The 20,349-nt window shown below is 46.2% G+C and overlaps 2 protein-coding genes across 3 annotated transcripts; one reads left to right on the top strand and one right to left on the bottom strand.

Moving 5' to 3' along the window:
* Positions 1 to 20: 20 nt before the first annotated feature.
* Positions 21 to 12,521, bottom strand: SIRT2 (sirtuin 2). 2 transcript variants are annotated; one of them, XM_034438144.3, is made up of 16 exons: positions 12,021 to 12,521; positions 11,881 to 11,930; positions 9,746 to 9,791; positions 8,644 to 8,760; positions 8,148 to 8,189; positions 7,564 to 7,670; positions 7,402 to 7,458; positions 6,400 to 6,468; positions 5,652 to 5,781; positions 4,560 to 4,619; positions 4,391 to 4,446; positions 3,215 to 3,291; positions 2,624 to 2,675; positions 2,124 to 2,191; positions 1,439 to 1,505; positions 21 to 1,253 (listed from the first exon to the last, which is right to left on the bottom strand). In XM_034438144.3, exons 1-16 carry the CDS (start codon positions 12,034 to 12,036, stop codon positions 1,092 to 1,094), a joined length of 1,176 nt encoding a protein of 391 aa, XP_034294035.1. In that variant the 5' UTR covers positions 12,037 to 12,521; the 3' UTR covers positions 21 to 1,091. The 2 variants fall into 2 exon arrangements, with proteins under 2 accessions (XP_034294035.1, XP_034294036.1); XM_034438145.3 differs by lacking the exon at positions 11,881 to 11,930 and having other exon boundaries at positions 12,021 to 12,155.
* NFKBIB (NFKB inhibitor beta) lies at positions 12,456 to 19,914 on the top strand. The gene is made up of 6 exons (XM_034438146.3): positions 12,456 to 13,135; positions 13,781 to 13,886; positions 14,571 to 14,799; positions 15,932 to 16,020; positions 17,415 to 17,648; positions 18,067 to 19,914. The coding sequence occupies exons 1-6, from the start codon at positions 12,759 to 12,761 to the stop codon at positions 18,103 to 18,105; spliced, it is 1,074 nt and encodes a 357-aa protein (XP_034294037.2). The 5' UTR covers positions 12,456 to 12,758; the 3' UTR covers positions 18,106 to 19,914.
* Positions 19,915 to 20,349: the final 435 nt, after the last annotated feature.

The raw sequence follows: 20,349 nt of genomic DNA, 5'->3' as shown, positions 1-20,349 counted from the left end.
AAAGCAATAACAACATATTATCTTGTATCAAGCTGATTATATTTAATTGTCACTGATGACAGCTTTATGTAAATGATGGAAACAAAAGCATCATAGGTAGTTCAAAACTGATACCCTGCATAAATCAACAGTTTAATCAAACACTTCAAACTATGCTTCTCCGAAAGTGCCTTATTTGGTTAGATCAAGGAAACAAAGAAAGAAGGGAGGGAGGGAGGGAGGGAGGGGGAGAGAGAGAGAGAGAGAGGGAGAGAGAGAGAGAGAGAGAGAGAAAGAAAGAAAGAAAGAAAGAAAGAAAGAAAGAAAGAAAGAAAGAAAGAAAGAAAGAAAGAAAGAAAGAAAAGCCTGGATAGAAGTTTAGATCATCTCGTTTTCTTTTTTTTTTCTCTAACGCAATTAGAACAAAATTCTGAAGTTAACTGGAAATTAATCAAATTCACCCTCCCAACATTTTAAAATAAGTAGAGCAAGGCTCTAAAGCAGAGGTGTCCAATCTTGGCAACTTTAAGACCTAAGAACTCCTGCTAGTTCTTAGGTCTTAAAGGTCTTAGGTCTTAAAGCTGCTAGCGAATTCTGGGACTTGAAGTCCACAAGTCTTAAAGTTGCCAAGTTGGGCATCCCTATTCTAAAGAAATCTCCAAGAAATACTCCTCCTGCTAAATTAAAACTCCAATTCAATCATAATTTCAGCTGTTAGTGGCTCCAATCGGGCCCAAAGTCCCCCAAGATGACTTCATGGGGTGAGACCTATTTTGGATTCCACCTTTGCCCTGAACTCTATGACCTCCGCCAAAATCTTTGATGCCAGACGGCTAAGTCCCTTTGCTTAGTTAGAATTATATCCTGCCTTTTCTCCAGCAGCGCAAACAAACTCACAGAAGAATCTTCCTTCCACTTATCCTCCCAACAGCCGTTTGGGATGACAGGGACCCGCCCAAAATTATGTAGGGAATTTCCACCGCTAAAGACGGACACCTCGTCAGCTCGCCTTAAGGAAATGAAGACAGAAGGCCCCAAGCATCCCCCGTTCACATCGAGGTGGGTTTTTTAATAATCAGAAAAGTAGGGTTCCTCAGTCTTCTCTAATCTCTTCATTCTTCTTTCTTTGCAGCTGGCTTTTCGTTCTCCAAAGACGGATTCTGCTCTTGCTTCTTGGCTGGTTGCCAACCAGCGCCTGCCCCGACACCCACAGCCTGTCCAGATTGGGCCTCAATGAGAGCGTGCTCCTTTTCCACCAGTTCCTCCAGCTCTTTCTAAGGGGGGGGGGTAGAAAAGAGAAAATCGCGTAAGGAAGATAACCAAGAAATAAACAGAAACTTAATTTGCTCAGAGTTGGCAAGCCACCCCCTCCCCAATAAGACCCCGGAGGGAGCTAAAGAGAGCCCCGTTCATTTTCACATCTGGGCTGTTCTCAGTGATTTTCAAACGGGGGAGATACCTTCCATCCCAACAGCTCTGCCAAAGCCAGGCAGCCCTCATCGCAGTCTCCCAGCCACGCGACGTCCCTGAAAAATTAAGTGAATAACGGTGAATAACGGAATTCCAATTTATTAGTATTTCTATAGAGCTGACAAAGCATTCCAAGACGGATGCATCTTTTTTCCCAGCAATCTTTACAAATACTTTGTGATCAGGTGGATCTCCCTAGCAGGATCATCTTCCTAACACACCTGGGCTATGAAGACCAAGAGTGTCCCAAAGGTGCTTTTTTTCGAGAGCTAAAGGATCTTCTTGGATGAGAAGCGAAACGTCTTTCAAAGAAAAACCAAAAAGTCCAGTTGCCTCTTGAAAAAAAAAGCATCTTTGGGACATCCATGACTTGGATGACTGAGAATCTCCATAGACAAGACCAAGAGTGGCCTCCCTGAAGCCACCAGGCGAGCTCAGCATATGGACCACAAAGCTGCATTAGATACACCAAGGGAACTGAGCATGTCAGAATCAAGAGAAACACACAGAAGTTATTGGCTTAAACATTATTTTATTTAACTCCTCAGTGAAGTCTCTTACCTAAGACTTTTGTTTGGCACCAAAGCCCTGAACAACACCCCATCTCCCATGAGTCAACCCTTAGGTTCTCAGCATCCACCCTGCCACAATCCTGCACCCCAAGGTGAACTTGCCTGTATGCCTTCTCTGAATCAAAATCCATCCCGCAGCCTAAGCCCATCAGGGACATGAAAGGATCACTCTGAAACGAGATCAAAAATGTTAAGAACATTCTCTTGGAGGGCTCCAAGATGGTGACAATTTTAAGATGGAGGATCAGCAGAGAACTATCATTATACAAGCTGGCTCGAGAATTCTGGAAGTTGAATTCCACAGGTCATAAAATTGCCATAATTTTATGGTAGAGAGGAGGGAAGATGACCTGGACGGGGATACCCAGGCGATGTTGCCTAGGCTGAAAAGCATTTTTTTAAAAAAAAAGGCCAGAGCAACAAGATAGCATTCAGAAGCAACTCAAGCCGATGCCTTCCTGATTAGCAGAAGTACAAGAAGAAGCAGGCCAGCTCAGGAATTCTGGGAGTTGAAGTCCACCGCTCGTATAACTGCCATAGCTGCCACACCCTGGCTCAATTCCCAGGAGCTCCCACTCTGCGGCAGGCCAAAGAAAGCTCACCTCTCCTGTCTTCTCCTTATTGATCAGAAGACGTGGGGTGTTTGTGGGTACCCTGGAAGAAACAGAGAGGAGGAACCATTTAGCAACGGTGCCTGCGGCGTCTTGGTTCCGAGGAAAGCCAGCCCTTGGTTGCAGAAGCTGATGGAGTTGACTGAAATGGCAAAACTGACTCCTCTGATGAAAGAAAAGAACATTGAGTGCTTTGGTTTCCACATGGAAACTGCTTCTGAATTTTGGGCTTGGTGTGGGAAAGAATGTAATTTTGACTTTGGGTTTTATAGATTAGCTGGATAGATCTTTATAGAAATGACTTGTTCATGTTATTATGGAAAAACAAAAAGCTATGATTTGATGCTAATGCCTTATTTTATTGCAGCAGAGAGAGTCGGAAGTCGATGCTTCTTTTCCCTACTTTTTATTTTATTATTTATTTATTTACTTTGCCTCACTTCTCTTTCCCCTCCCTCCCCACTGCTCTTTTATTTACTTTTGTATTTTATAATACTTTATAATACTTAATTAAAACAATGTTTGGGGAAAAAAAGAGAAAAGAAAAGCAAGCCCTCCCGTACGCAGCCCAGGTTCACTGACCTGCTGACCAGAGAGGCGAAAGGCTGGACCTGAAGGGAGGTGCCCATGATAATAAGCATGTCCGCATTCTGGAAATCCTGCAAGCAGAGGGTTAGCGTGAAGGATGGAGGGCACCCAAAGAACTGCGTCCCAGTTTCTAACCTGGTTTTAAACACTCTCGTCTCTGAAATAGTGCTATCTGGATAGGTTCCGATGACCTTCCATTTATTCAGATGTAGATTTTGCTGTCTCATGTTATGATCATGACAGACCACAGAAGAGTTTAGGGTTAAGGCTCCAGGCTGTAAGGCTTATTCAACAGAGAGGAAAGCTCTAGGTTCCTGCAGTGTGCAGATAGAGGTAGTCCTCGATTTACGACCAGAATTCAGCCCAAAATTTAGGTGGCTAAGGGAGAAATTTGTTAAGTGAGTTTTGCCCTGTTTTATGACTTTTCTTGTCACATTTGTTAAGTGAATTACTGCAGCTGTTAAATTAGTAACACGGTTGTTAAGCGAATCTGGCTTCCCTGTTGAGTTTGCTAGTCAGAAGGTTGCAAAAGGGGATTGTGTGATCCCGGGACACTGTGACCGTCATAAATATGAGTCAGTTATCAAGCATCCAAATGTAAATCACTTGACCATGGGGATCCTGCAACGGTCATAAGTGTGGAAAATGACCATGTGATTTTTTTCAGTGCCGTTATAACTTTGAATGGTCACTAAGCGAACTGTTGTAAGTAGAGGACTACCTGTACAGGATTTTAAATGAGCACATACTGCGTGCGGAGGGGCTTCTGACTATAAAATTGAAGGTTAACTTGCTAATCTGTTTATAGTGCAAGATCCAGCCAATGTTTGCCCAATGTTTTGTTCCAAAAAAACACCTGGAAGAAAGATGTAACTCCATGGAAGCTGAATGCTGCTCTCTCTCTCTCTTTTTTTTTTTAACATCCTTTATCTCTATTTTCAGCCTAAAACACAGCTCCTTTTCTGCCATATTTTCATTCACCAGATTCCATTCATCCTAACCAATTATGGGTCACATCTGACAAATTAGCATACATGACTAAATAACGTCATTTTGTCTGGAGAAATTTTAACTCCTAGAATGAGGACTCAGAAATCCTGGCTCTTGGGAGACCTCCAACGTGGGGCTGCCAGTGTTCCCAGTCCAAGGACAAACGACTGAAGCACTTACCGACTGCATGAGAGAGAAGAAACGAGGGGGCAGATTCTCCCCAAAAAACACGATGTCTGAACAAAGGGAAAGAAAGCAGAACCTCGGGTTAGGGTTCCCTGAAACCTGATCGATAAGCACCAAGATCCCAGGATGTTGCTTTGATGAATGACTGGATGGGGATGCTCACCTGGCTTCACTACGCTTTGACATTTTTCACACCTGGGGGTGAGAGATGCAAATATTTTTTCTGAAAAAAGAAAAACAAGAGCAATGCACCTGAGCCAATTCCGTTTGCAGCCAACTCATGATTTGGCATAAATGGCAGTGGTCCAGGTTCCTTAAGGGACAGTCTCACCCCACTGGGATTGGCCTGTACCACCCATGCCAGCAAAGGAGGCAGGCTGCAGGTCCCCTCAGCTCCAGTATCCCAGCTGGAGGGTCCAGGAGGAGGGCCTTCTCTGCAGTTGCGCCTGCCCTCCTCCCCATGTGGGGTTGGCCCCAACCCTCCTATCTTTTCAGAAGGGCCTAAAGATGTGGCTGTGCCAGTCGGCTTGGGGCTCCAATGGGGGATCAGCGCAATGGAGGTAGTTGATTGAATAATAACAGAACCCCCCTCCCCACCCTCCCCATGTGTCTTTGGTTGCAAGGTTTGATTTTCACATTTTATGTTTTAATTAAGCTGTAACTGTAAGCTGCCCAGAGTTACCCTATGGTTAAATGGGTGGCCAATTTTATATTTTTTTTTAAAAACCCTACAACCCTTAATTCTAATCAGTCTTTTAATCTCTGTCTTGCACCCATAGCCATACTAGCCAATCCAAAGTGTACCACTGGAATAGCAATAGTAATACCAATAGCATTTAGACTTATATACTGCTTCACAGTGCTTTACAGCCCTCTCTAAGCAGTTTACAGAGTCAGCCTCTTGCCCCCAACAATCCATGTCCTCATTTTACCGACCTCGGAAGGGCAGAAGGCTGAGTCAACCTTGAGCCTGCTGAGATTTGAACTGCCAAATTGCAGGCAGCCAGCAGTCAGCAGAAGTAGCCTGCAGTACTGCACTCTACCCACTGCGCCACTGCGGCTCAATCCCACAAGTGGTGGCTTTCTCCCCTCAGCAGCATTCACACATCTCAGAAACAAGCACTGCTTATCAAGATCATGCAGCGGGAATAATCCAGTTTATTCCAAAGGATTTTTAAAAATTTTCTTTACCCCTTCGATCCCTTCCGGAAGGCCCTCGATAATGTCTTCCCTGCTTCCAATGCCTGACCCTCACCTTTCATCCACTCCAGGCTGTAGGACTTCCTGCAAGCGGAGCTGATGCAATGGGAGGTATAAAAGGTGCCATGAGCTTCCACTAAGTGTTCAGCATCCAGACCGGCCACCCGTTCCAAGGTGTCAATGTTCTGGAGGAAGGCAAGAGGCTCCAAATAAATCCAACCTGAAGTGGCCATCAATCATCATCTCCTTTTAATGAACCCATAATCCCTTGCGGGGTGGAGTCTGGGCAACTGAACGGAGCTAAGTGTTTACTGGCTGGATGCCCTTCCTGTCGCCAATGCGGAGTTTTGTTCAGCAGATATATTCTCGGGGTGCCCAGAGAGAAAAATAGCTGCCTCTACCTAGGATCAAACTCACAGCCTCCTGACTGTGAGGCAAAAGCTCCACCTGTACCACTCTAACTGAAATAGCTGTCAATCCTGGAACTAAATCTGACTAGGACACTCCTGTTATTTTATCTAATGCCAGCGTATTAACTTTCGAGCACCAAATGTGAATTCAATATTTAAAAAATCCTTTGCATGTGGTGACAATAACTTATTATTGTACCCACATATTAAATCATTTTACTGGCTCACAGTCAAGAAGACTCATTCAAAATTCACTTGCTACAATGCACCATTTCAAAGAAAAAATTCTAATGGCCCTTAGGAGGCCAGAATAATATAACCAAAACTTTCATTGTTTTAAAGCGCCAGCCCCAAAGATCAGAAAGAGACCCAAAGGGAAAAGGATTTATTTACCTGAGTGTAGCAGCGTAGCAGCAGCCCTTTATCCTTCAAAAGGCGAATGAAGTAGTGACAGACTGTGGGCTGAAAAGGACCAGAGCCTTAAATGTCATATTTTCTTTTCACAAAGGAAACCAAAGGGGTAGTTTTTATTTACATGTTTATTCATTCATTCCGACACTTTGGCAGTTAACAACATTCATCACATTAAAACATCCATTGTAAATTAACAATAAAACATCCACGGCGATTAAATGAAACAATAAACCCCAGTAAATTAATGCATAATCAACTGACGACAGCAGAAAAAACATCAGCTTCGGCTCATTAAATCCTGGGGATGACATTGAGCAATCAACAAAAGAACTTGGTGTTTGGCATCTTTTGGAACAAAACCGGAGAAGGGCACCTTGATTTCAACAGAGTGGCTGTTCAAAAAAGCAGGCCTTACTCATGAAATGTTGTACCTCATCCCAATTCATGGATGAGCACAGGAGGGGCACTGGTAGTAGTCTCTTGGGGGAGAATCAAGTCAGTCTGGTTAATTCTAGGTGAAGAATGCAGTTCTGCAGGTGTGTGTTTTATTGTATGGGAATTGTATAGAGTTTGGTGATGGAATACTTTACAACCAGTATGATAAAGAAATGCCCCTCTTCCCAAGCACTAAAAATTGTTAAGGAAACTCAGAGGATGTAGCTCTGGTTCTACTCTAAAGCCTTAGCCCAGAGGTCTTCAAACTTGGCAGCTTTAGGACTTGTGGACTTCAACTCCCAGAATTCTCCAGCCAGCTATGCTTAAAACCTCTTAAAGAGACCTGATTTTGAGCACCTCTCTAAACTAGAAGCAGACCAAAACAGAGATGGGCTTCTCAAGAAAGCGAAGGGGGCAGGGAGGGCACTTGTTAAGAACTCTTTGAAGCAGCCGTTTCTTCTCCTGGGTGACAAGAAGACCACTGCACTTTTAGGATTGAGTTTAAATCCCTGCCCACCGCCTAGGAAACATGAAAAGCCAGCTGACCTTGAACTGCCCTGGGTAGAGCTCCCGAGCCAAGGTGAAGAATGGATCTGGGTTTTTCTAAATGAAAACAGACATCGAATCAGTTATGCCAAAGAAAACAAAGCACAAGAGAGCACCGTATTCAGCCCACGTAAAGAGTAAGTGGGTAACTCAGCCTGGTACCTTGAAGTAGCCAATCTCAAAGATGGCTTCAGGGTATGGTAGATTGTATTGCTGCAGATTGGCATATAGCCCCGTGCCAGGTGAGCGGAAATCGGGGATCCCCGCACCTGAGAGGCAGAAAGGCAAACGCTGAGACCGAACGGATAGCTGGAAGCAGCTGAATAGAAAACTAACTAAGGATAGGGGCTTATATATTCTGATGCTACAGAGAGCACCAATACAGTTTGAGCTAAGAAGCAGATACTATACTTGAGGTTCCCAGCTCCATTATTTCAAGCCCAGCTTAGAACAAAGGGGAAGAAATTAGTTTGATTCAGCAGGGTGCTTCTCGTGAACATTTTTTCTCTACTTTCCCAGAAAAAGTGTTTCCTAATTAAAAAAAATAAATCTCTGTGGCAGGATAAGACCACACTTTATTAGACTGAGTAGGAAAAAAACTCCTTCTGACCCCTAACTATGTAAAGGCAGTTTCTAATTTTATCAACCAGCATCACATTCTGCTCCTACATTTGCACAAAACTAACAAACAAACAAACAAGAAAGAAAGAAAGAAACATGATCAGCAAAGCCATCGTGACACTTACTAGTTGAGATTCCTGCACCGACCATACAGATTATATTCTTGCCTGCAAGAGAAAGGGCAGTAAATTGCCTTTCAATATCAAGCCCTGAATTACACCATGCCACCCTCATACCCTGAACGGCATCAACTGCTTGGCATAGGCATCCAACCACTGGAGCCTCGGCAACTGAGAAGCCACAGAATTTCAGAAGCTGGGATTCGTTATTCTGCTAAGAGCTTCTTGACCTTTGGGTCGCCCTGGGCAAATAACCTTTGTCAACAGCAGTCCCTATCGGTAAAAGTATCAATGACCACAGGTAACCATGCAGAGATATACTGATAACGGCATTTAACTACAGCACACAGAGGTGCCAAACCTCCCTCCTCTCTTTGATCTACACCACCACCTGCATCACAAACTCTCCCCCCCGGCCCCCGCTCCTTTTTCATCCACTTCAGAGGCTGTTAGAAAAAAGAAAAGAGCAAAATGTTTCAGTCTCTAGAAAGAACTGGTTTACATTTCTCAGTGAGCATGAAATTGGTCACGCCTTCCAGCGTCAGTTCCTCCAGCACCTTCTCAGGCTTCTCACTGCCGAAGCCCAGAGTCCGGGAAAAGAGGTTTCGCAAAAATTCCACTGTTAAGAAAGAAAAAAAATCGCAATATTATCATGTGCCTTGAAGAGCTGAGATCTGTGCCGATAGAAGAGATCATCAGGGCACAAATGAAATTACCTAGAGGGATAATGAAACTTCTGCAAGGAAACCACCAAGCTCAGAGAGCACCAAGGACCACCCAGTCCTCCTCCTCTCTGCAAACCCTACTCCCTTCTAGCATTGATAATGTTACCTAGTTGAGTCATAAAATGTCTGCCGGAAAATAGCCAAACTCAAAAAGCACCAGGGACCCCATGAGATCTCTGTATATTGTGCTAAACTCTTACTTGAAGGAAAATCTACCTGCAGCTCAAATGCGAGCTTTTCTACGCTTTATATATATAAAAATGCTAATGTCTTCAAACAGTGTTTCTCAATCTTGGTAGCTTTTAATCGGATGGACTTCAACTCCCAGAATTCCCCAGTCAAGCCATGGGGAATCTAGTTTGAAGTTTCTCTAGTTTGTTTGGCCTCATTTGTTAGAAAACAAGGTTTCCCTCCTTGTTTTAGAGAAGCATAACTCTGAAAGAAAAGGTGCATTGTTGTTTTAGGAACTCACTTCCCCTATTCTATTCTTATTTTTGACAAATAAGCCCTGATTTATGTGCTCCACTGGACATTTGCTCATCTTGTCCTGAGGCAGCTGACACAAACTACAAGCTCACTAATAAATGGACATGTCTATAACCGTTGCCCAGAGACAAAAGTCAAGTGTCTTTACTCGATGGATTAAGACTTATTCCAGGCCAAAGAATGTAATTATAATGCTTTATTACATAGCTACTGTGTACAGCAAACATTGAAGTTCTTATCCTGGGTTTCACAATTCAGGGGTTTCTATGTCTAGAAATAATATTTCATTAGCTATAGGAAGACAGTAATAGTTTGGAGATATCGGGATAGCCTCAATTTATATATCCACAATATTTAAAGGAAAACATGAACTCCCATTGGATAGTTACTTACTTTCTGTTTGGCCAGAAGCTCCCCCTTCCTCATCAGAATCCGAGCTCTACAGGAAGAAAGGAAGTAGGGATGTCATTTCTGAATTTATTAAGTGAATATTAAATCTGGCCAATCTTGCCTGGGCTCAAACTGAGCAGGGTTAATGCCTGTTAAGCACTCCACTCCCACCCCCCCCAAAAAAGTACTGCGAAATTCCAGAACGTCCCAAGTCCCATCTATCCTTTCCTAAAAATATATATTTAAGTGGCTCCTGAACTTTTCCCACAGGTGCAGGTGCTTTCTGGCCTCAAACTCAGAAAGGCTCTAGCTACAGCCTAGCACCAGCATGGATCAATGTTCTCCCATCAACATTTTTGGAGAAGAGATATAAGGGCATTCCATTTGAATCTAAACTATGCCCAGGGGTGAATGAGCCTCTGAAACTGCAAGAGATATCTTTTTATAACAATGTTTCTCAACCTGGGCAGTTTGAAGATGTGTGGACTTCAACTCCCAGAATTCTGCTGGCTGGGGAGTTCTGGGTGTTGATGTCCACACATTTTCAAGATGCACAGGTTGAGAAACACTGCTTTATACTGTCTATTCCACATTAAATCCAATTCATTCTGATCAGTGTTATTTACAATCATCAATCTTATGTGACTCTCTCCTCAAGTGTGGCCAAATTTTGTCATTTGTCTGTAATATGTGCAATAGTTTAAATTAGGCTTGATGAGCTGCACAATTGATAAAAGTGTTATGTATTTCTGACTTATTTGTGTCTGTATAATTTATGCATTATTGACTACTATATGTAGTCTTCGATGTATGACCACAATTGGGACCAGAACTTCCATCGCTAAGCAAGATGGTTGTTAAATGAGGCATGCTTGATTTTTTTTTTTTAATTTGATTTATATGCCGCCCTTCTCCGAAGACGCAATTTTATGACCTCTTTTGCTGCAGTCATCAAGCAAATCATTGCAGTCGTTAAGCGAATCACATGATTGTTAAGCAAATCCGGCTTTCCCCATTGACTCTTGCTTGTCAAATTTTTGATCACATGACTGTGGAGATGCTGTGATGGTCGTAAAAGAGAGGACTCGTTTTAAGTCACTTTTTCCAGTGTCATAAGTTCAAATGGACAGGTAAGGGTGGCATGTTTGTGTACATCATAAATTTTGAGGACTGGACTTACAACCATTCACTCAGTGACCGTTCAAAGTTACAACAGCACTGAGAAAAGTGACTTACGACGGTTTCTCACACTTACGACCGTTGCAGCATCCTTATGGTCATGGGATCAAAATTTGGACGTTTGGCACCTGCCTCATATTTATGACGGTTGTAGTGTTCCAAGATCACATGATCCCCTTTTAGGACATTGTTCCAAGAAAAAATTAACGGGGAAGCCAGATTCACTTAACAACCATGTTCCTCACTTAACAACTGTGGCACAAATGGTTGTAAAAATGGAGCCAAATTCACCTAATAAGCGAATCAGAATAGAGCTGGAGGGGGCCTTAAAGGTCTTCTAGTCCAGCCCCCCAACTCAAGCAGGAGATCCTATGCCATTCCAATGTTTCACTTAGCAACAAAAATGTGGGGCTCACTTGTGGCCGTTAAGTGGAGGACTACTTTTTATCAGGAGATAGGAGGATCCCTGGCATCTCCTCTTGATGTGCCTCCATGAGCAGGCAGAGTCTACCCTCAGGTACCCAAACCATACCAGATTTTAAAGGGGTGGATCCCCCCCGCCGCCCCCCCTGCCCAGTCACTATATTAATGATTATTTACGTATTTTATTTTATTTTGTAAAATCCTAACAGGAAAAAAAAAGGAAATTGCCATCGCAGTAGGAGTTTCCTCAGACGATTTTTTTCCTCATCTGACTCCCATTCAACTGAGCCGGGGATGATGGGCTTGGAAGTCCACCCCCCCACTCCCACCCCCACCCCGAAATGACTTTTAAAGAGTCCTTATTTTGGGACTCGAGCCACTTTCCTCCTCAAGAAGCTCTACCGGTTGGATTTCCGCCTGAGGGACAGAGCTCCAGGCGCCCCCTTCCCTCTGTGGGGGCAGAGCCGCCTAGAGAGAAGGCCCCCGGGGGGGGGATTTGGAGCGACGCCCCCCAATTTCGCCCCCTAAATCCTCACCGAGGACTTCGAGGCCTTTTCGGCGCCCTTTTCGGGACTGGCGGCAGCGCCTGTGACAAGGGAAACAGAAGGAAGAAGGGGAGACTGGGCGGGAGGCCCGGCCCTTCTCAGCCCACCGGTTCCCTCAGCGGCACCGTTACCTTCCTGGCTTGCCATGGAAGTTCGCGACGCCGCTCCGCCGAGAATCGAAACGGACCGTTGCCCGCTGAGAGGAAAACTACAAGCCCCGAAAAGCCCCGCGGGACAACAGCCAATGGCCGGCCACCTTCCAAACAAACAACGTCTGACGTCACCGGTGGGCGTAAAGAGACCGTTTTGGACTCACCCAACCGCCGCTAGAGACGAGGGGGCGGGGAAAGAGAAATTACAAATAAACCCGTCTCCCTTCAGGCTTTGCGCCGGCAATGGGGGCTCGACGTCGATGAAGTGTAAGCCGTCTTTTCCAAAGCCAAAAAAATTAGACGGGGGCGAATATAAACGATAAGTGACGTAAAAAAGGCGAAGTTCTGAAGGGAAACACCGAATGTTGAAAAAAGACCCCAATGTTACTCAAACGCCCTCACTCGCAGGACTCCACTTCCCATCATACCTCGGGGGGGGGGGAAATGGCGCCTCCTTTTTTTTTCCTAAAGCGCAGGCGCAGAGGGAGGGGGCGGGAGAGTGACGGCAAGGAGCGTCACTACAACTCCCGGCATGCCTCTCTTCGCCTGATAAGACGCTCGGCCGGGGAATCCCCAGGCTTCTGAAATTCCCCTTCATGGCATCCTCGGCCGGGCCGGCTGCTTGAGTTTCCTCGGCCCCCGGGGGCTTCTGGGCCCGGCCTCCGCGATGGCACCGCTGCCCGTAGTGAAGGCTCCTCTGTAGGCCCGTCCCGAGCCATGGCCTTCGTGCAGGCCCAGCCCGGCCAGGGCGGCCCCAGAGAGCCGAAGAAGCTGGAGGCTGGGGGCGAGGAGTGGTGCGACAGCGGCCTGGGCTCGCTCAGCGAAGGGCAGCTGGTCCAGCTCCGGGAGGATGGAGGCCTGGGGCCCCCTGGAGACGCTGAGGGGGGCCCTGGGGGCTGCCCAGTGACCTCTGACCCCAGAGCCCCCCAGAAACAGGAGGAGGAGGAGGAGGGGCGCCTGGACTCGGCCCTGGGGGGCGACGAGGGGGTGGGCGACCTGGTGGAAGGGGTGGGGGGCGTCCACCTCCAGAGCCAGGTGGGCCCCGAGGCTTGGCTGCGCCACGTCCTGGGCTTCATCACGGAGGATGGAGACACGTAGGTACCCCAAGGCTCTGAGGGGAGGGGGGGGGTCCCTGGGGAGGGGGGGAGCCAGGTGAAATTGAAATTTGGGGGACCTCACCTGATGACCTGCTTAAGGACCAGCACAACTTAACAACCGTAAATTCCGGGCTCGATGGCGATGCTAACTCGAGGACTTTTAACTACCTGTACAGGTAAGTCCTCGGCTTACGACCGCCATTTCGAGCCCCAAATTTGGGTTGCTGAGCGAGTTTTGCTTTCCCCCCCCCTTTTTTATGACCTTTCTCGCCACAGCTTGTTAAGGGAACAACCTCCCCCCACGCGATGGTAAAGTTGGTAACACAACGGTTAAGAGAAGCCGGCGTCCCCGTCGGCTTTGCTTGTCAGGAGGGCGCCAAAAGGGGAATCACGTGAAATTGGGATACTGCGATCGTCGTAAATACGAATCGGTTGCTAAGCGTCTTGAGTTTTGATCACGTGACCGTGGGGGAATGCTGCAGCGGTCGGTGTGAAAATTGGGCCTTAAGTCGGGTTTTTTCAGTGCCGTTGTAACTTTGATCAGTCGTTGGTTGTAAGTCGAGAACTATACCGTAGAAAAGTTTTCCCACCCGTGAGTTTGGCATTTTTTTAAACCACGTTTGCTCTTTCCTCTCATTCCAGAGCTCTTCACCTGGCGGTGATCCATGAACACGAAGCTTTCCTGGATTCTATTCTGCAGTACACCCATGGAACAGATTACTTGGATATTCAGAACGACCTTGGCCAGGTGAGACCGCAGGACACTTTGTTTTGCTCCAGCTGTCCTGGCTGTCCCAAAATTTACAAGTCAGAATAGGAAGACTGTTGGGACAGACCTGAGAACAGAATTTGCGCTGGTTAAATTTTAAAAGGGTGAAAGCCGAGGACAAGAAAAGAATGAGGCTTGGAGATTTTGGGTGGATCGGATGTCTTTTAGGCCTGGTGTCAACAATCTCGCTAAACAAATAATAGCCTTGGTGTTCTCTTACAACAAGGGTGTCCAATCTTGGCAACTTGAAGACTTTGTGGACTTCAAGAGAAGTCAAGGGAATTCCCAGAATTCCCCAGCCAGCATAAAATTAAAAAAACTTGTGGACTTCAATTCCCAGAAATTCTGGCTGGGGAATTCTGGGAGTTGAAGTCCACAAATCTTCCAAGTTGCCAAGGTTGGATATCCCTGTTTTAAGAGAACACCAAAGCTAAGTATGAAAAACGGTCATGAGTCATTTTTTACAGTGCCGTTGCAACTTTGAACGGTCACTAAATGAACTGTTATATGTCGAGGACTCCCTGTTCTGAATGACTCCCATCAGTGATGGAAATTCCAGTTCCTGTCGTAAGTCGAGGACCATGCTCTGCAAAATCAGTTAGTTTTAAAAACCATCAAATCTCTCAGGCGAAAAGTTTCACCTTTCCTTCTCTTTTCCTTTAGACCGCACTTCACATCGCCGTCATCCTCGGGGTGTCCAGCTTTGTTGGCAAACTCGTGTCAGCAGGAGCCGGGTTGGGCATCCAAGAGAAAGGAGGCCACACGGCCCTGCACTTGGCATGCCGAGAGGGATGGCAGGATTGCGCCGAACAGCTTCTGGCACCGCTTGCCATCCAAAGGCCCGGTCAGGGCAACCGTTTCCAGGCCCAACTGGATTGCACCAATTACGATGGTAAGTGACGTCCGTGAAATGGGTAGAACCCTCTTTGAAGTCTTTTGTAAATGGAGAGAGAGAGAGAGCTGTGAGCACAAGTTTCTAGTCCCCATGGCTGGGGGAAGTTCAGAAGATTACCAGCATGCCTTCTAAATTCATACAAATATAAATTTAGCTGTATGTTGCTGAGCAGGTGGGCTTGTAATCTCATGTCCTGTTGTTTGTTTATTTTGTCCTCGACTTATAGCAGTTCATTTAGTGACCATTCAGAGTTAACAACGGCATTGAAAAAAGTGACTTATGACTTTTTTTTACACTTATGACCGTTGCGGCATCCATGTAGTCCCATGATAAAAATTCAAATGCTTGGCAAATGATTCATATTTATGATGGTCACAATGTCCCGGAGTCACATAATCTCCTTTGGCGATCTTCTGACAATCAAATTCAATGGGGAATCCAGATTCAGTTAACAGCCGTGTCGCTAACTTAATAATTTACAGTGGTTCACTTAATAACCGTGGCAAGAAAGATCGTAAAATGGGACAAAGCTCCCTTAACGAGTGCCTCATTTAGCAACAGAAAATTTTGTGCTCAGTTATGGTCGCAAGGCGAGGACTACCTCTACAGTGTGACACAATGCAGCATGAATGCATAAAATTCACAAAAACAGCCTGTAAAATGCGTATCAAAATATAAAACGCCAGAACAGTGACTTATTTTAAAAACTTGCCATGTGAATGACCCATAAAATTATGTCCTGTTGTGGTCTGTTACAACCAGAAGTCTTAGGGTTAACAAAATATATGTCCCTTCCTTTTTTTCCCCTCCTTCTTAGAATTTGATTTTTTGCTCTCCTTTTCAAAGTCAGTTGTTTGCTTCTACGGCTCTGTGTGGTTAAAAATTTACCTCCTTGCCAAATTTGCATAGATTACTCAAATTCTGGCAGAGGGATCTGAACCGAATTGGAACGAATGTTATTTATTTTGTACGAAGGGTTTCTTTTGAATTCTAGTGTGGCAGGTTAAGGTTTGTGGGCCAAAGGAAATGACATGTTGTTTTTCAAATCTGTAGCCCAGGTTGGCCTCATAAAATTGTTTGTTTTGCTGGTTTTGTTTCTTCCTCAAAACACCTGCCGTCTCTCCGCCAGGTTACATCCCCCTGCATGTGGCCATCCTACGGAAAGATTTGGACATGGTCAACCTCTTAATCTCTGCAGGATCCGATCTCAACAAGCAGGTTAGTTTTCCAAGCTTATGAACTCTCAAAAAAATCTTTATCAATTTCATTTTGATTTTAAAGGAAGCGGCGTCCTCATCATTAGGTTGAAAAAACCTGTAAATTCAAATAGAAAGGTGGGAGAGCAATCAGGTACAAAAAATAATTACAGGTAATCCTCGCCTTAGGACTGTAATGGAGCCTGCCCATTAGGGTCGTAAGTCACGATGTTCATAAAATAGGTGATCACGTGACTGACCTGATTTTACGACCTATTTTGTAACGGGTGTTAAGCAAATCAACATGGTCATTAAGTGAATCCATGGACGTTAAACAAACCCGTTGTTTGCTATGGGGGCGTTTTTACAAAAAAAATAATAATCAGGAAGTGAACACCGGGTTTTGTCAAAAACATCATAAAACACGGTCATACGGCTGCAGGATGTGGCCAATGGCCATAAACACAGGCCAAGTTGCCCAGCATCTGAAATGTGGTTATGTGATACTGGGGAGTGGGCTGGCCATCAAAATGCGAGGACCAAGTCATAAGTATCTCTTGGGGTCTGTTGTAACTTTGAACGGTCGCTAAGCAACCAGTTGTAAGTCGAGGACTGCCCCTATTAAGCATGTCAGTTTTGGCCACTGACATGGATGTTGGGTGAGGAGGTGGGCAGTTGAGAAGGGGAAGAAGTTGGCAGAAGCTGGGGGCGGTGTTAAAAGAGGGATTAGCCTAGAATCCCTACGTAGCCACAAGTGGACTTAGTGCCTGCGTTGGGATTCTAGGCTGATTCCTCTTTTAACGCCGCCCCCAGCTTCTACCACTCCTCCTGCTACATTGTTGTTGCGAAACTATTTCTCAACCATGAGAGCTTGAGACTCACTTTGAGTGCATGGCACTAATTCGTTGCCTGAATATTTCCCAGTTCTTGTAACTGGAGCATCCAAGCAGGATTCGCATGACGCCTTCCACTGAGCCGTCAACAAGCAGTTGTCTTGGTGTGACATCAACCACATTCCAGGTTTAACATGACAGCCTGCCCTGCCCCACAGGCTAAACGAGGCCTGGGTCCTGCCCACAGCTGACCCATAAGCACTGCCAACACCCCATTATAACTAGTCTTAGATTGTGCAAACCCAGCCCGTTTGTAAGGCGAGTTTGTGCAAATGCGAGAATTCCAGTCTCTGTCAGGGAGATCATGTTGCAATCTAGTGGTTCCGCGGTGAAGGGATGTCAGGCTGGGAGGGGCCGCCTGGAGCCATGAGGGAGGGGCCTGGACATAAGACAAAATCCAGAGGTAGAAGAACAGGTGAGAAAGAAAGTCAAAACAATCCTGCCCTGATTTTGCTTAGTATACAGAGTGCCCAGCTCAGGTGATGATGCTGTACCTTTCTCCTCCTCCTCCCCCCTTCTGCAGGAGCTAAGTTGTGGCCGGAGTCCCCTCCACCTGGCGGTGGAGTCCCAGAGCCCTGAAATAGTGGAATACCTCTTGCGTGCAGGAGCTGACACAGAGGCACGCATGTATGTGGGCTACACGCCCATGTACAGCGCTGTGCACCGGCCTGACCAAAAAATCCCACAGCTGTTACGGGAATTTGGCTCCGAGGAGCCGGAATGGGATTCTGAGGAAAGTGTGGACAGTAACAGCGAGGTGAGTGCGATCGCAAGAGAGAGGTAAACTGTGAGATGGGCCACTTGGTACTCTATGGGAGGAAGGGAAGGAGGAAAGGAAGGAAGGAAGGAGTTAGGATGGGAGAAAGGAAGGAAGGAGTTAAGGCAAGGAAGAAAGCAAGGAGTCAGATGGAGGGAGAGGGAGGAAAGAAGAAAGAAAAGAAGGAAGGAAGGAAGGAAGGAATGATAGCATGCTAACACTCTCTACAAGAATCCAAACTACTAACAGTCAAAGCAAATTGGTAGATGAGAATCAACAGAATTCAAGGTGGGGTTGGACTTCGGTCTCTTGTGGGCGCAAAGGGACTCAAGACTGATGCTGCCTTTGACCCCTCCCTCGGGCTCTTTTGTCCTGCAGGCATCCAACTCTTTTGGCCCGTTTTTCTTTCTTTCCATAGGAAGAATACGACGACATTGTGATCAATTGTGGCCACTAGAAGGGAGCCTAGGAGCCCTTTTGCCATACGCCGGACTCCCCTGAAAGTACCCCATGGTGGTAGCTGGCTATGATCTCTGTAGCAATTGCATCTTCACTGTGAGCTAGACGTGAAAACTTATTTATAAAGGCCGGGACGAAAGGGGAAGCAGCCTCGCCTGGCCCCAGAGGCCTCTTCCCCAGTGGCCCCATTCCGATGTGTACCCTCCGTTATTTTGTCCTGCTTCAGAAATGGATGTCTTGTCTCTGATGTCTCGCTCTTGCCTGCCTTGACGTTTCAGAATCAGTAGGTTTGGGTTTCCTTTGTTAGTAGCGTGTGTCCTGAGCAGAGCCTAGTTGTGAAAAGGCCTCACCTTGTCCATCTCTTTCTGGAGCACGCACACACATACACCTTTCCTTGGAATGCTCACGGTCAGATTCGGGGTTTCCCTTCCTTCTTAATGTGGGTCCGGGGCTGTGGATCTTGTTCTGGAGAGCTGGAGGGTCGGGGGACCTTGGATAGGCTCCCACCGCTCGCAGTTGGAGAGTTGGGGAACTGCCTGGCACAAATGACCAGATCCACAGGTGAAGAGTTCAATTAGCTACTTCATTGCTGGTGCCTATAATACAGGAATCTGCTCAGATTGGTCGTTTGCACCTGGGTCAGACAAAATAAGGTTCAACAGCATCCAAGGAGGTCAGACTTCGCCCTTTTGTGCCTACGTAGAGATTCCAGACTAGTTCCCCGTGTGACTCCTTCCCCTGGCTCAGCCAATGTCTTTCCGACAAGAATAAGGTGCCCGTCCTTGGCACAAGGGAAGTTGTCCCCTGCGTGGCTTGGTTTTCAACTCACCATCACCCGAACCAGGATGAGATCGTGGGCGAGTGGAATCCTAAATCTTTGGACCAATTTTTATCCGGGGTTTAGCAAAACGCAACTTGTGGGGGGGTCTCATAGCAGTTGGAGGTTGTTTAGTTGGAGGGGGGTAGATCTCTTCCTAAAGGAAGACAGAATTTAGGAAGAACAACTTTTGGTCTGTCTTTCCCTATCCTGGGATTGTAAAAAAAAGTGGAATTTACACCCCTTTTGGACTAGCAGTAATTATGTCGCCCTGATGAAGGGATGGTCTTAATTCGCCTTGTCTGGAAGGGCGTTATAATTATTGCTCGGACTACCCCTTGTTGGAGAGTTAGAAACAAGTCCTGAAAAACTGCCTCTAAATTCCAAGGGAAATAAATCCTTTTGGCCAATCTTGCCTGCTGTTCCCATGCCAGCTTTATTTCTAAATCTTGGGAATCTGACAAGCCCCTACAGATCGTTTGTCCCAAAAGGTGACAGCGGACGACATACCTGCGAAGGAAAAGATGTCAGTGCAAATTTGAGATGGTTAGGGTAGGTCTAGCAGCTAGGATTATATGGAAGAAGACAGAATTTGAACCCAGAACCTGCTTGGAACTGGTGTGTAACAACAACGGGGGAGGGGGGGGCTGGAGGTTCCCCCCTCCCCTCCTAGGGGCTGTCTCCAGAGCAAAACACCCCCCCAGGAGTGTCTCTTTAAAATACCCCCTGTACGTCTGCAGCAAAGAGGAAAGAATTGTGCGTTTGCCAGGCTTTTGAACTCTGCTCCGCCTTGCCGAGTTTCTTCTCCCCCTTTTCACGGAGGCTCAGTGTTTTGAAGTTCCAGTGTGGTTTCCTGTGACCTGTTTAAATTTGCATTTATGACTCGGTTCGGTGGGTCTCTCTCTGCTTTTTTTCTCTTCCTGCCTCTCTCTCCCTTGATTGTATTCTGTAGGTCTTCCCGAGCAGACAGATTAAACCTTACGGATGTGGTGTGTTTTTGTCTTCCTTTTCATTGCTGCTGGCGCCAGCAACCCCTGCCTGAAAGTTCAGTGGCATCAGATTCGGATAGGAGGGCCCACAAATCAACACACATACCCCATCCCACGGTGGCGCAGTGGTTAGAGTGCAGTACTGCAGGCTACTTCTGCTGATTGCCGGCTGCCAGTAGTTTGGCAGATCGAATCTGACCAGGCTCACGGTTGACCCAGCCTTCCAGGGTGGGTCAAATGAAGACCCAGATTGTTGGGGGCAAGAGGCTGACTCTGTAAACTGCTTAGAGAGGGGCTGTAAAGCAGAATATAAGTCTTAAGTGCTATTGCTATTTTCAGATCCAAAGCAGAATAAATTGCCAATCTGGGTTGGTCTCGGAGCTTTTCTTTAATGACAGCCTCCTTTGAGACTAATGTAAAATTTCCCCTGTACATT

The sequence above is a fragment of the Pantherophis guttatus genome, chromosome 10 (genome assembly GCF_059756535.1).
Source record: "Pantherophis guttatus breed Tessera chromosome 10, ASM5975653v1, whole genome shotgun sequence".
NCBI classification, from domain to species: Eukaryota; Metazoa; Chordata; class Lepidosauria; order Squamata; family Colubridae; genus Pantherophis; species Pantherophis guttatus.
The sequence above is the reverse complement of the archived record's forward strand: the minus strand, read 5'-3'. Positions and strand labels throughout refer to the sequence as shown.